Here is a 12,693-nt window from a genome sequence, read left to right on the forward strand (position 1 = left end):
GGGTAGCGCTAGGCTGGGGATGCACAGTCCCCAAAAGCCCCCCCTCTTCTGCTCTGCCCTGCCAGCACCTCCTCAGCTCTTCTGCTTGCTGGGGGTGGGCTTTGCTCCCCATGCTTGTGCTTTAAACCCTATGGCACTGGGTGCAAACCCCATGGCTCTGAGCGCAAATCCAGAGTCTTGGCCTGGTGCAGGCAGCTGCAAGCAGCCCAGAAGCAGCTCCTGATAGGCAGCATTGGTGTCTGCCAGGGAGAGCAGCAGTTCAGCCCCACAGGGACAGAAATGGGACAGAGGAATGCAGGAGTTGCTTCTCTCTTGCATGGCCAGGTTCGCTTGGCTTCAGCTTTGCCTCTCTTCCCAGCTGCTTCAATGGGGCCGGGGGCTGCCAAGGGTGCATTAACCCCAACCCCCCCTGCAAATGGAGGCAAAGCATCCTGCAAACCCTATGTTCCTTGCACCCCCAGCCCTGTGCCCCACCATCACACCCTCCAGGTTTGCTGGCCAAGAAATACCTGTTGTTTCAGCAGCTTGCCTCGGACACGGGAGAGAAAAGTCACACAAAAGAGGACAAAAGGAAAAAGAGAATAAAAGTAATTAATAAAAAAATAATAATCCCGGTGTCCCTGGCAGCGCTGCCTGAAATCTGGCTATTTTTAGTGACATCTTGTACATATGACTGTAAAATGGTAAACTGTGTGTATTATATATTGCCTCATTATATAGTGTATATATATGTATACATATACATATATATAATATATATGAAGACTGTAAATGTTAAGACTAGTGTTCTTATTAGTATATTGCTTCACACTGAAGATTGTGTGTAACAAGCTGTTTCTAAAAGATGTTTATTTTCCTTAAGAGTAAAAAACAGGTCATTGCATTCAGAGCGTCAATAAAGATACAACGATTGTTTTGGAAGTACTCTGCGCCCTGCTCGTGGCCTGTGTTCCTCCTGTGGGCGGATGGCCAAGTGTCCCTTTGTCCCCTGGACCAAAGGTCTCATAGTGAGCTCGGGCTTGGGCGGGGGGACACAAACATGGGGTTGAGGTACGGGGGAGGTCTTGTGAATGGAGGGTGCATTTGGGGTCTCTCTGGCAGCCAATGTCCCCATCCCTGCCGCCCTTGCCCCCCCCATCCTGCGCAGCCTCACGCTGGGGGGAAGGCAGGACCCGTAGGTTATGCTCTGTGCCCCCCTCCATGTGTCAAACCCGCACCCCCAGTCCAGCACACGACAGTATAAATAATTGGCTTTAATTCACTGTACAAAACTCTGCAGCTATGAAAATACCGTTTAAAAAGGCAAGGGAGGGGGGGAGGGGGATAAGGGTGAAGTGGGGCACAGCGGGGAGCTATATACAAAGTAGGGGCACAGCAAGGGGATGGGGGCACCCACCAGTCCTCCACATCCCAACCCAGAGCCACCCCTTCTCCCAAAGCGCGTGGGGTTGGGGCTGCAGGGGGGGCACAGCTCCTAATGGGGGGAATGGGCAGTGCTGGGGGAGGGCGGGGGGGCCCCTCTTTCCTACCACGGGCACCTTACGGTGCCATCTTAGCTGCCACCGCGGGGCAAACCCTCCCGCTCTCCCCTAGTGGGGACAGTGCTGAGGTGTGTCCTCCCCCCCAGCCTCGTGCTGTGGGACCCACGGGGAGGGGCAGGGTCACGCAGCAGACTGGGGTGAGGACGGCCCCAGCCTCGCGCTGGGGTTTTGCAGGGGGGTGGCGGGCACTGGGAGGAGGAACCCCAGTGCCGTGCAATACTGTGACAGTGTCACTAGAGGTCCCCACGTCCCGTCACCCAACTGCGCCGGGCACAGGGACAGCCAGCAGGGTGCCCGCGCTGGGATGTACGCCCAGCACCCACAGCGGATGGTGACACGGGACGTCACCCCGCCGCTCCCGTCCGTCACCTTAAGAACTGCACCCTGACACCATCTCAGAGAGAGGGGGACACCGAGGCACGCACGTCGCCATCACTCATATGGCACGGGGTGGGGGGGGACAGGTGGCACGTGCCCACATCCCCCCGCTAGCCCGAGGTGACGGTGGTGCCGCTGCCCAGCTTGATGATCATCTGCTGGCAGTCGTGCAGTGTCCGCCTGTCCCCCAGCTTCTCCAGCGTGCGGGCGGCCTCAGCCAACATCCCCACACGCTGCCCGGGGGCCGAGAGGAAGCTGGGGGGCAGGTAGCAGCAGGCCAGCAGCAGTGCTTCGGCGTGCTCCCGCGGCGTGGGGTGGCTCTCCGGCTCGCCGGCTGCAGGGACAGAGAGAGGGGACGGGCACTGAGCATCCCCTGTGTGCTGTGCTAGATGTGGCACTTGGGGATACGGGTCAGTGGGCACGGTGGAGATGGGTGGGCAGTTGGATTTGATGATCATAGGTCTTTTTCAACCTAAGTGATCCTATGAGTCTATTTTTCCATCCCAGAATAGATCCCTTGCCAAAACTACCCCCACCCTCCAGCCCTATGGGGGTGCAGCTGACGGGCTGCCCCTGCCCCCCTCACCCACCTGCCTTGCTGCCCTGCACCCCTCTCCTCCGCAGGCTGCGGTCCAGCAGCTGGTGGGTGCGAGTGGGGCTGGCGCGGGCCATCAGCCTGGCGGTGGCTTCGTGCAGGAACACCTGGAAAGGGAAGGATGGGATGGGATGGGATGGGATGGGATGGGATGGGATGGGATGGGATGGGATGGGATGGGATGGGATGGGATGGGATGGGATGGGATGGGGAAGGTCAGTAGGAGTGCACTGTGCATGGGATAGAGCCAGGAGGTTGGATGGGGGCTCACCCTTCGCATGGCAGGCCGCAGAGTCTGTGCCAGGCGCCGTAGGCTGCTGAGGTCCTGCTGGAAGCCACGGAGCTCCAGGGCAGATGCCTGGTAGGTGCCACGCAGCTGCTGGCTGGCACTCATCTGCTGCTGCCACAGGTTGGTGCGGGTGACCAGGAGCAGGTCGCACAGTAGAAGCTGCACCGCCTGTGGAAAGGGAGTAAGGTAGGGGGGAGTGGGTGAGCAGAGGGTGGGCAGAAGGACGGGGCACACACCCAGGGCCCTCGCGGGCAGGCGGGCGCTGCGCGGGACCCCCGCCGGGCTGCATGGCAGGGGCATTGCACTCCCAGTCTGACACATGCAATGCAACTACAATGCACCCCCACGAGGGCCGGGGACGCCTCCTGCGAGGGCCGGGCACTCCCCCTGGGCTGGGCTGTGTGTTGTCCCCTCCCCGACCTCACCTTGTCGATGGTGCACTTGGGGGGGCTGCAGAGCTCCAGGCTCTCCCGCAGGCAGCTGCTGGCCTTCTCACAGTGGCTCAGGCTGGCCTGGCTGCCGTCCTGCTTGTTCAGCATGGCCCGGACCGCCTTGAAGGAGTGCAGTGCAGCACGGGGAAGGGGCTTCCTGCACGGGGACAGCGGGTGCCCATCAACACAGGTTGCACCAAACCACTCCGAAAAGGAACAGATATGAAGAGCTGTCACCCACCCGGCCCCACTGCCCCCAGCACTCACTCAGAGCTCTGCAGTGCCCGGGGCATGGCTTCCACCAGCGGGTAGAGCCGCTCAGCCCCCTCCTCATCACCCTTCAGCCAGTGAATGACCGTGCCAATGAGGGATGCCCACCACTTGGACACAGGGTCGGTGCCTGCGGGGTGGAAGGGACAGAAGCGCAGAACCTTAGGGGTTGGTTGGAAAGGACTTCTGAAGACCATCCAACCCAACGGGATGGATCCCTGGAGCAGGTTCTGTGGGGGAAGCCTCTGTGGTGTGGGATGTTGGCCTCACCTGTCACCGCCGCCAGGCCGGAGCTGATGGAGGGCGTGGGGCCAGGCATGCTGCTGGCATGGGAGCAGCCATTGAGCAGCTGAAGGTACTCCAACGCGTCCGAAAACCGCCTTCTGGCAGAAGGGACATGAGTGGGGCTGGCCCCACCGCAAGCAGAGGGAAGGGACACCGCCTGGTACCCACTCCACACTCACCCCTCTCCCTGGGCAGCAGGACGGCCAGGTTCGGGCATGGCCACGCAGTACAGCGCCTTCTCCAGGAGGTGCTCACGGAAGAGCTGGGTCACCTGCGCCAACGGGTCCACTGCGGCACAGAGAGGCCATCAGCCCCCACCCCATCATCAGCCACAAAATGGGGCTCTGGGGTTCTGGGGGTACCTGGGTCACCGGCAGAGCTGTAGATGGTCTCTCTCGGAACGCCCTTGATGGCCCAGTCCCCGTCCACGAAGAAGCGGTGACCCAACGGGTGGCAGAGCCACTGCATGGCGGGGGGCACAGCCCCACCATGGGACAGGGCCACGCGGCGGGCACTGCAGAGGAAGGGGCGCTGTGGGGAGAGTGGGGGTCAGCGGAGCCTGGGAGGGCAGAGGAACATGTAGCATTGGGCTACAGGAATGGGGCTGGGGACATTGATCCCATGGAGGCTGAGGGGGGCAGGATGTTATGCTGCTGGGGGGTGGAAATGCCCCCAAGGCAGGGGTAAGAGGCCATGATATTGGGCCCTACATTGGGTTACCTACTAAGGTGGGTATGGAGGATGTGGCACCAGGTCCTGCAAAGAGGACACCAGGAAGGGGACAGAGGGGACACCAAGGGGGGGACAGACTCACAGCCAGGAAGTGGAAGCAGCGGTGCAGGCTGGCCTTGATGCGCAGTGCGGCCGCCACGTAGATCTCAGCCAGCGCAGCCACCGAGACGGCGTCACCGGCGCACTCAGCCAAGTTGACGGCACTGAGTGCCAGGTTGATGGCCAGCAGGTGCCCCCCGGCCTGCTTCCCTGCGGGGACACGGGGCAGTGCAGGAGTCAGCAGAGTCCCCCGCTCATCCCCACGGATGCTGTGGGGCACGGGACCTACCAGCCAGGTGCAGCTGGTGCAGGCGGTGGTAGGCCATGGCTGCATTGCGGGCGCTCTGTCGGACGTGGGCGCGGGGTGGGGGGTCTGGGCGCAGCCCCCCAGCGCGGGCAGCCAGCCAGCGGCCCACCCAGAGGCGCTGGAGCAGGTGGCGGAGCAGGCTCCACAGCAGGCTGCAGGCCAGGTCCCCGTGGGAGGCGGGCAGCGGGCGGCCCAGAGCCCCCAGTGCTGTGCGCAGGTGCTGGGCCCCCTGTGCGAAATCCCCCTGGGACAACAGAGTCATCAATGGGAGGAGCCATAGGGGAAGGAGTGGGGCTGGGGGCGTGGTCAATCTGGGGTGTGGCCAATGGGAGAGGGAGGGCTATTTTTATGGGCGTGGTATGTGGGCGTGGCCAGGATACGTGCGGCCAATGAGGGGGCGGTGTGATGCGTGGGGGCGTGGCCAATGGGAGGGCGGGGCTGGGTGTTTGGGAAAGTGAATGGGGTCAGGGAGTAGGGGCGTGGCCTGTGGGTGGGGCTACACTGCTTTGGGTCAGAGCCGGCCGGGTTAGTCTGAGATGGGGTAGGCTCAGGTTGGGCAGGTGAAGCTAGCCTAAGTGGAAGGGGTGGGGGTCTGGGAAGAGGCTGGGGGCTCAGAGCGTGCCGATCATAGAGCAGCGGGCGGTGCTTACCCGGTCGAGGTCCAGGTCCGCCTGCCGGCGGTGCCGCCAGAAGAGGACAGAGGATTCGGAGTGCGGAGGGGTGACTGGCTCCCCGTAGACGAAGAGCCGCACCACAGCTCCCAGCACCAGGGCCACATTCAGGCCCCAGAACACCAGTGTGGGCCACAGCCACTGTGACCATCCCCACGGCTCCTCTGTGTGCAGGGATGGGGGATCAGCTCAGCCCCAACGTCCTCCACACCAATGGCCTTCACCCCATGCCCATCTCAACAACCCCACCTTGATGGACTCTGCCCCAACTGCCTCATCCCAGATAGCCCGTACCACACACACACCCCAACATCTTTCCCCCACCATGGTCTTCATTAAAACAACCTCCAGCCCATGCTCAACCCAATGGAGTCCATACAAATACTCTTTATGCCGTGCCTTCCCCGACAGCCTCCACCCTACATCTATCCTCAAAGCCTGCAATCCAATGGCTTTTACTCCTCCATCCCTCATCTACCCCAATGACCTCCACTGCAATGTTCTGCAACCTGTTCCAGCCCAAAGGGTCTCCACCCCAAAGGCCAGGTCATGGCCACCCCATGCCAGCGCTTACCTGCAGTGCCAGACTCAGCCATGATGCTTCTTCCAGGACCAGTAGTACCCAGGCTCCCAGATGGTGCCGGGGCACTGGAGCCGCGAAGCAGGGAGGCCAGGGGGTTAAAGGAGAGGCAGAGGAAGACGAAGGCACAGAGGGCCATTCGGGAGCGGTCCAGCATCCCCTGGCTTCCAGGTGAGGGTGGTGGGTGCTCCTGCTTCACCTGTGGGGGAAAGCTGCCATGAGCCATGGGCACAGACATGTCATGGACATGAGCACATAGACATGAAGCATGGTGATGGGGCAGAAGCATGAGATACAGGACATGGAGTACAGAGTATGGGTATGCGTTCCAGGATACGGACAGAATGTGGGGTATAAGGCATAGATATAGGGCAGAGAGCATGGACAATGCATGGTATTCAGGTCATGGATATGGGCGTGGGTATTAACATGGACATGGGAGTGAGTGGCAGTGCAAGTATGGACATGAGAGTATGGGACTGAGGGCATGGGTATGGAACAGAGTATGGACAGGACATGGAGTACACAGGGCATGGGGTACAGGACAATGTATGACACACACACATGGATAGGGCATGGGGATGAATATTGGCACTGGGTTACAAATATGGGCTTATTGGTTACAAATACAGGATATGAGCATGGGATATGATGATGAGGCACAGGCACAGGGTGCAGGCCATGGGCTACAGAGCACATGCGTGGGGTAGGTAGCAAGGACATTGCATCACCAATGCTCCCCACATCCCCCCCTCCAGTCCTGAATTGAGTGAGGAGCAACCTAAGGGATCTCCTTCTCCCACACTTGGCTATTGACCCCCCAACACATCCCCACCTTGCTGTGGTTGCAGAGGGGGCTGTCAGGCTCGGAGTCACTGCTGCTGTTGCTGCTGCCCCCGCTGAGCGAGAGCGGGCTGCCGCGGGATGGGGAGCCCACATCCGAGGGCGGTGGGGTCAGCATCTCCATCACCTCTGCCTTCGCCACCTCCATGGGCGCCTCCGCCTTGGGGCCGGCACCGCAGGAGGCCACCAGGTCTTTGAGGGACTCTGTGGGGAGCGAGACAGGGTTTAAGAGAGGGGGTGATCACCCCAAAACCCGCCCTCACTGTTCCAGCATGGCACTCACTGCTCTTCTGCACGGCCATCTTCAGGCTGAGGTTCTCCTGCTTCAGCTTCTGGTTGCTCTGCTGCAGGAAGCGGATGTACTCGATGGCCTTCCTCAGGATCGCCGACTTGTTGAGCTGCGAGGGGCAAAGGACAGCTCAGCCTCACGCACGGCGCCTTCCCTGCCCTCTGCCCTCCTCATCCCCAGTTCAGCCCTCACCTTGGCTTCGGTGCCCACCACCAGGTCCTTCAGCTCCACGATCTTGTCGTTGATGGACGAGCGGTAGCGCTTCTCGATGGCGTTGTGCGCCGTCCGCTTCTCCCCTTTGCTCTGCAGCAGCGCTGCCTTCCCGCTGGGCGCCAGCCGGTTGATGGGCAGCTTCTCAGCGTCCACCACCAGTGGCACCGTGGCCAGGATGGTACCCCCACTCACCAGAGCCTACGGGATGGAGGTGGATGGAAGGGGTCACAAAGCACCCCCACCCCAACCCACGGTCGTGGCATAAAGCCCATTTATATGGGAGCCACCAGGGTGAGCGTGGCTCAGTCACCTACCGGCACCTGCAGTGGAGCCGCGGTGCTGTTGGTGGCCAAAGAGGTGATGGTGGAAGTCTTGGCACTGCCAGCATCTGTCTTGACGGCTGTCAGCAGCAGGGAATCTGCCTTGATGAAGTGGGGCTGCAGCAGCACCTGGAGGGCCAAGGAGGGGTTCGCAGGGCTGCGGTGCAACCAAACGCCCCTTATAACTGCCCCCCAGTCCTGGGCTTACCGGCACCGGCTGGATCTGGGGTGACACGGGCTGGGTGGTGGCAGCGGGGCTGGGTGCCAGGAGCTGCTGCGGTGCCACGCTCTGCACAGGGCCAGGCAGTGTCACGGGCTGGGCTGGCTGTGGGGTGGGCAGGGGGCTCTGCGCAGCCCCTCCAGGCTGAACAGCTGAACATGGAGCAGAAGGCAGCGTTACAGGACCCCCAAACCGAGCCCTCAACCCACAACTCACACACTCCCAATCCACCCCAAATCCTCACCAGGGAAGCTGTGCTGGCTCTGGAAGCCCACCATAGGCTGGGGGCTGAACTGCCCAGGGGATGCAGGGACAAAACTGGGGGCCAGCATTACGCCGGGCTGGGGCTGGCTGCTGGGCACGGCCGCAAGTTCCTCCTTCACCCCCAGTGCTGCTGGGGGGCCGGGAGCTGGCAGGAGCGGGGTGGGGGACTGTGGGGTGAATGTTGACAGCACGGGGGGGGCCGGGAACACATTGCCGGTGGGCGGTGGCTTGCTGGGCCCCAGGTAGCTGGTGGGGGCTGGAGGGAGCCCCGGGGACACTGTGCTGTCAGAGGCAGCAAACGGCTCATCGAACAGCCCCGAAAAGTCATTGTCCGGTGTGTTGATCAGCTGCAGCATGTCTGAAAAAAAACAGCCCCCCCAAGAACTGGTCAGTAGCAGCCCCAAACCTCAAGGGGGGCCTCAAAGCCATGGGGGTCTCCATCCCCACACTGCTCGCCCCTGCCCAGAGATGTGGGAGCCCAGAGAAGCACCATGCCCTGCTCCTCAAGGGTTGCCAACCCCAGGGACAGTGGGGCTGATCTCAGCCTGCTCCAGGGAGGCAAAATGGGGAGATATCACGTTGTGCCAGCTCATTCATTAGAAACTAGACACCAAAACCTTGACAACCCTAAAAAAGCCCCTGTATCAAGGGCTGAGGAGCTGGGGCTGGGACAGGGAGGTGGCACATCCTGAGTGCACCAAACCCCCCCAACCCCAGTGCCGTGTGCTGCCCCACTCACCCCCAGGTGGGCAGCAGGGCACAAAGGGTTAACCAGCACCGAGCCTGGAGGTCTGCCCTGCACACCAGAGCACTGGGGACATCCCCACTGACACACCCCAACACATCGGGGTGTTCTGAGGAGCCCCCATAGAGTGACCCGCATTTGGGCAGCACCCCCATCTGAACACACCGCGGTACCCAGAGATGCCACCACCAAAGTGACCCACGAGTGCCCCCAAACCCCCAGATGCGCACCCCAAAGTGACCCAGGGGTGCCCCACGCACCGGGGAGAGCACGAGGAGGAGCAGGGGTACCTTCCAGCACGCAGCCCATGAGATCCCCCGGGGCAGCGGCTCAGCCGTGTGCCGAAGGCAGCGGGATATTTTCAAACCATTTTTCTCGCCTCCTCCCCGTGCGCCCTCCCCGCTGCCGCCCGCGCCAGGCCTGGAGCAGAGCCGGCCATGGGGTGATGTGACTCCGCCAATCGCTGCCCGCGCGCCCGCCAGCCGCCCCCGGGCAGCCCCAAGGTGAGCACAGCGGGTCACTCGCGGGCACCCAGCCGAGGGTTACTGCAGGTCAGGCAGCATTAACTCCTTCACTGCGTGTCCCGACGTCCCACAGAGATGCCGGCACCCCCGCGTGCGTGGAGGGGGGCCCAGCTCGGGACACCCCCAGCCTCACCGGGTGTTTGTATCCCATGAGCACCCCCAGCCCAGGGACACTGCCCCCGCTGCATTGCTCTGGGGGACCCCAAAGGGCACCTACAGAATGGGGACCTTCTCTGTGGTGTCAGCGGGACCCCACCATGTCACCAGTGAGGGCACGGGGACGAGGGGGCACCCGGGGACAGTGGCAAATCCACGGTGGGTGAGGGCACTGTAGGGCACGGATGGTCATGGTACAACAGCCCTTTGGTTTCCCACCTCCCTCGCCCCACGCATGGCCCCACAGGGCTCCTCGAGCCCCTTACATCCCACACGTGGGCCATAAACACACGGAGAGGGGACACGCAGAGACCCTGGGATCATGCTCAGTGTGGAAGGGTTTATATAAGCACCCGTCAGCAAAAGCCCTCCCTGTAAACAGCAGCAGCACACCCAGCCCCTCTCCATATGGAGATCACGGTGCCAGGGAAACACTCCCAGAGGGACACTCTCATCCCACGTGCCCATCCCTCTGCTTCCTACAGCTTATGGTCAAAGAGTAGGGGCCACCACGATCTGGGGCACGGTCTCAGCCCTGGTTCGTGTCCAAGAAGGGCAGAGGGGACGCCAGCGCAGCTCTGGGATGCAACACCTCACAGGCAAAGTCCTCCCGTGCACCAGGTGCAGCAGGATGCGCCGCTTCCCCTCCAGCGTGCCAACAAGTTAAAGTTCACCCCATGGCGCGGTTGGGTTCAGCTCCAGCTTCGGCTGTCAGAGGAGAAGGGGCTCCCAGCACCGACCCCACAAAGCACCCGTGAGCCCTGCGGGATGCTCGGGGCTCTGCCAGCCCCGTCCCCGCCCCGCTGCGTGCTCCACCGGCTCTGCCGGTCTGTGCCGGGGTGCCTCAGGGCCCCGAAGCGCACCGAGCCCGGGCGGAACGGCACCACGTGCTGCCTGGTGCAGGATGGCTACGTGCCTGATGCTGGGATGGGCTGGGAGCTGCGGAGGGAGTCCCGTTGGTGGCGTGATTGGGTCCTACTGGCACCAGAAAGAGCGTCTCATTGGTACCAGGGAGCAGGTCTCCCTCTGTGCACCAATCGGGTCCCCATTGGTGGCGTGACTGGGTCCTATTGGCACTGGGGATCGGTTCTGCCTCGGATCCCACTGGTTTCGGAAAGAGTCCCCTTTTGGTGGCACGATGGGGTCCCACTGATACCGGGGAGCGTGTCCCTATTGGTGGCACGGTTGTGTCCAATTGGCACCATCCCCATCCCGCAGAGCCCCCCAGAAAGAAGCCACGGCACCGAGTGGCTCCTAGAGCCCACGGTGACCGGGAGCTGCGGTGCAGGTGGGTACCGTGGGCTCCAGAGCCGGGGATGCCCCGCGGAGCACCGCGCCCGGTGCCGCCCCACCCCCACCCACCGCCCGACGGCGCGGGGGAAGCCAGGAGGAACGACCGAGAGTAACCCCGGCGGTGACGTCACGGCGGGGCGGGGCTGGCGGCGACACAAGGCTGAGCGCTGGGGGAGGGGAGCCGTCCCGGGACCGAACCCGACGGCACCCGGCGTGCGACCCCCAGCCATGCATACGGCACCCCAAAAGCCCATCACCCCCCCAGCACCATGCCAAGCACTGAGCTCCCCTGAGCGAGCCAAGGTTTTACCGAGCGTGCACCGAGCGCGGGGCCCCCCCGGACCGGTTCTGCACCGGGTGCGCTCCGTCCCACCGTGCCCCGCCGCCCGGTACATCGCACCGACCGCGCACGGGCGGTCCGGTAACTGCACCCGGCCCGGCTACGCCGCACCGGCCGCCGGTATCGCGCCGAGCCGACACCCCCGCGAGCACGCACGATTTCCCCGAGCAGCACCGACCCCACCGCCCCGGTCCCGCTGCCCCTCCCCGCCCCGTCCCGGTCCCGGTCCGGTCCGCACCGTCGATGTCGCTGAGCAGCGCCGTGTCGATGTCGCTCGCCGCGCGGAGCTCCAGGGCCAACCCCTCCAGGGTGGCATCGTCGAAGCTGAGAGCGCTCATCGCGGCGGCTCTCACGGGCAGCGGAGCCTTTAGGACCGGGGGGGCCGCCCGAGCGGGGCCGGTCGCCGCATGATCCGGTGGAGGGACGGGGATGCGCGGCCGCACCGTGCCCCAACCTGCTGCCGGGCGGGGGGGGGCCCTGAGAGCGGCCGCCCCTCGTCCCGCCCCCCCTCGGGGTCCCCGCCCCCCCCCGGTAACACCGGGACCCGCTGCGGGAGCGCGCACGGACGGGAGCAGCGAAGGGCAGCGCTGCGGGGTGGGTGCGGGGTGCGGGGTGCCGTGCCCCTCCGGCGTGTGCCGGCCCCGCGGTGCGGAGATGTGTTAGGGAGCTGCAGGTTGGGGGTAATGAGGTTTGAGGGTGCTGCGGTTTTAGGGAGCTGCGGTTTTAGGGTGATGAAGTTTTAGGGCTCCTTCTGGGTTCATCCTCATCCACCTTTTGTTTCAGCCCGGGGAACAAAGCCCTGAAATTTGGCCCACCCCACCGAGGCTGCCCGTGGGTCAGATGGAGCTGGAGGAGCCCCGCACCGCTCCTCCGCTGCGCCCCGTGCGTTGTAGGGAACCACGGAGCACCACTGCTCCCGCATCCCCACCCGCAGCTGGAAGACCCCTCCTTAACCCAACCCCCGGGAGCCCACGACGTGCAGTGGGGCAGCTCGGGGGGCTGCGCGTTGCCCTCGAATATAGGACCGCTGGGGACCGCAGGGCAGCGGAGGGCTGCGGGACCCCAGGTGCGAGCGGCGGCACGGAACCCCAGAGGGGTTTGGGCATCGCTGAGCGGGGCCGAGGAGCCGACCCACACCGCGCGACGCGGGAGGGGAAGAAACGGCACCGTTTTCCCGTTTCTGCGCCTCCCCTAAAAACAGAAGGGCTGCGCTCCACGCCGCGCTCCCTCCGAAGGAACCGCAGCCCCCGCGGGGCGGTGCGCTCGGGGCCGCGCGGGGCGGGACGCCCCGGAATGACGGCCGGAGGGAAAACCCCGCCCGTAGAACCAGCGCTGCGCGGCCAATGAGCGCGGCGGGCGGAGTGGGGT

General features: G+C 63.7%; 1 protein-coding gene across 4 annotated transcripts; it reads right to left on the reverse strand.

Moving 5' to 3' along the window:
• Positions 1–832: 832 nt before the first annotated feature.
• SREBF1 (sterol regulatory element binding transcription factor 1) lies at positions 833–11,825 on the reverse strand. 4 transcript variants are annotated; one of them, XM_085237476.1, is made up of 19 exons: positions 11,564–11,825; positions 8,248–8,625; positions 7,992–8,155; positions 7,778–7,912; positions 7,443–7,661; positions 7,245–7,359; positions 6,954–7,165; positions 6,113–6,317; positions 5,518–5,702; positions 4,850–5,111; positions 4,604–4,770; positions 4,152–4,320; positions 3,969–4,077; positions 3,775–3,884; positions 3,502–3,634; positions 3,229–3,391; positions 2,786–2,971; positions 2,510–2,621; positions 833–2,253 (listed from the first exon to the last, which is right to left on the reverse strand). In XM_085237476.1, the coding sequence occupies exons 1-19, from the start codon at positions 11,661–11,663 to the stop codon at positions 2,030–2,032; spliced, it is 3,348 nt and encodes a 1,115-aa protein (XP_085093602.1). In that variant the 5' UTR covers positions 11,664–11,825; the 3' UTR covers positions 833–2,029. The 4 variants fall into 4 exon arrangements, with proteins under 4 accessions (XP_085093602.1, XP_085093601.1, XP_085093605.1 ...); XM_085237475.1 differs by having other exon boundaries at positions 3,775–3,887; XM_085237479.1 differs by lacking the exon at positions 11,564–11,825 and adding an exon at positions 9,303–9,430 and having other exon boundaries at positions 3,775–3,887.
• Between the last annotated feature and the right edge of the window lie 868 nt (positions 11,826–12,693).

The sequence above is a fragment of the Meleagris gallopavo genome, chromosome 16 (assembly GCF_905368555.1).
Source record: "Meleagris gallopavo chromosome 16, MGAL_WU_HG_1.1, whole genome shotgun sequence".
NCBI lineage: Eukaryota > Metazoa > Chordata > Aves > Galliformes > Phasianidae > Meleagris > Meleagris gallopavo.

Coding starts and splice junctions, on each gene's coding strand:
- SREBF1 (XM_085237475.1), bottom strand. CDS start 11,663: ATGAGCGCTCTCAGCTTCGACGATGCCACCCTGGAGGGGTTGGCCCTG. Junction 7,166..7,244: donor GATGGCCGTGCAGAAGAGCA/GTGAGTGCCATG, acceptor CGCTCCCCACAG/AGTCCCTCAAAGACCTGGTG. Junction 3,392..3,501: donor CGGGCACTGCAGAGCTCTGA/GTGAGTGCTGGG, acceptor GTCCCCGTGCAG/GAAGCCCCTTCCCCGTGCTG.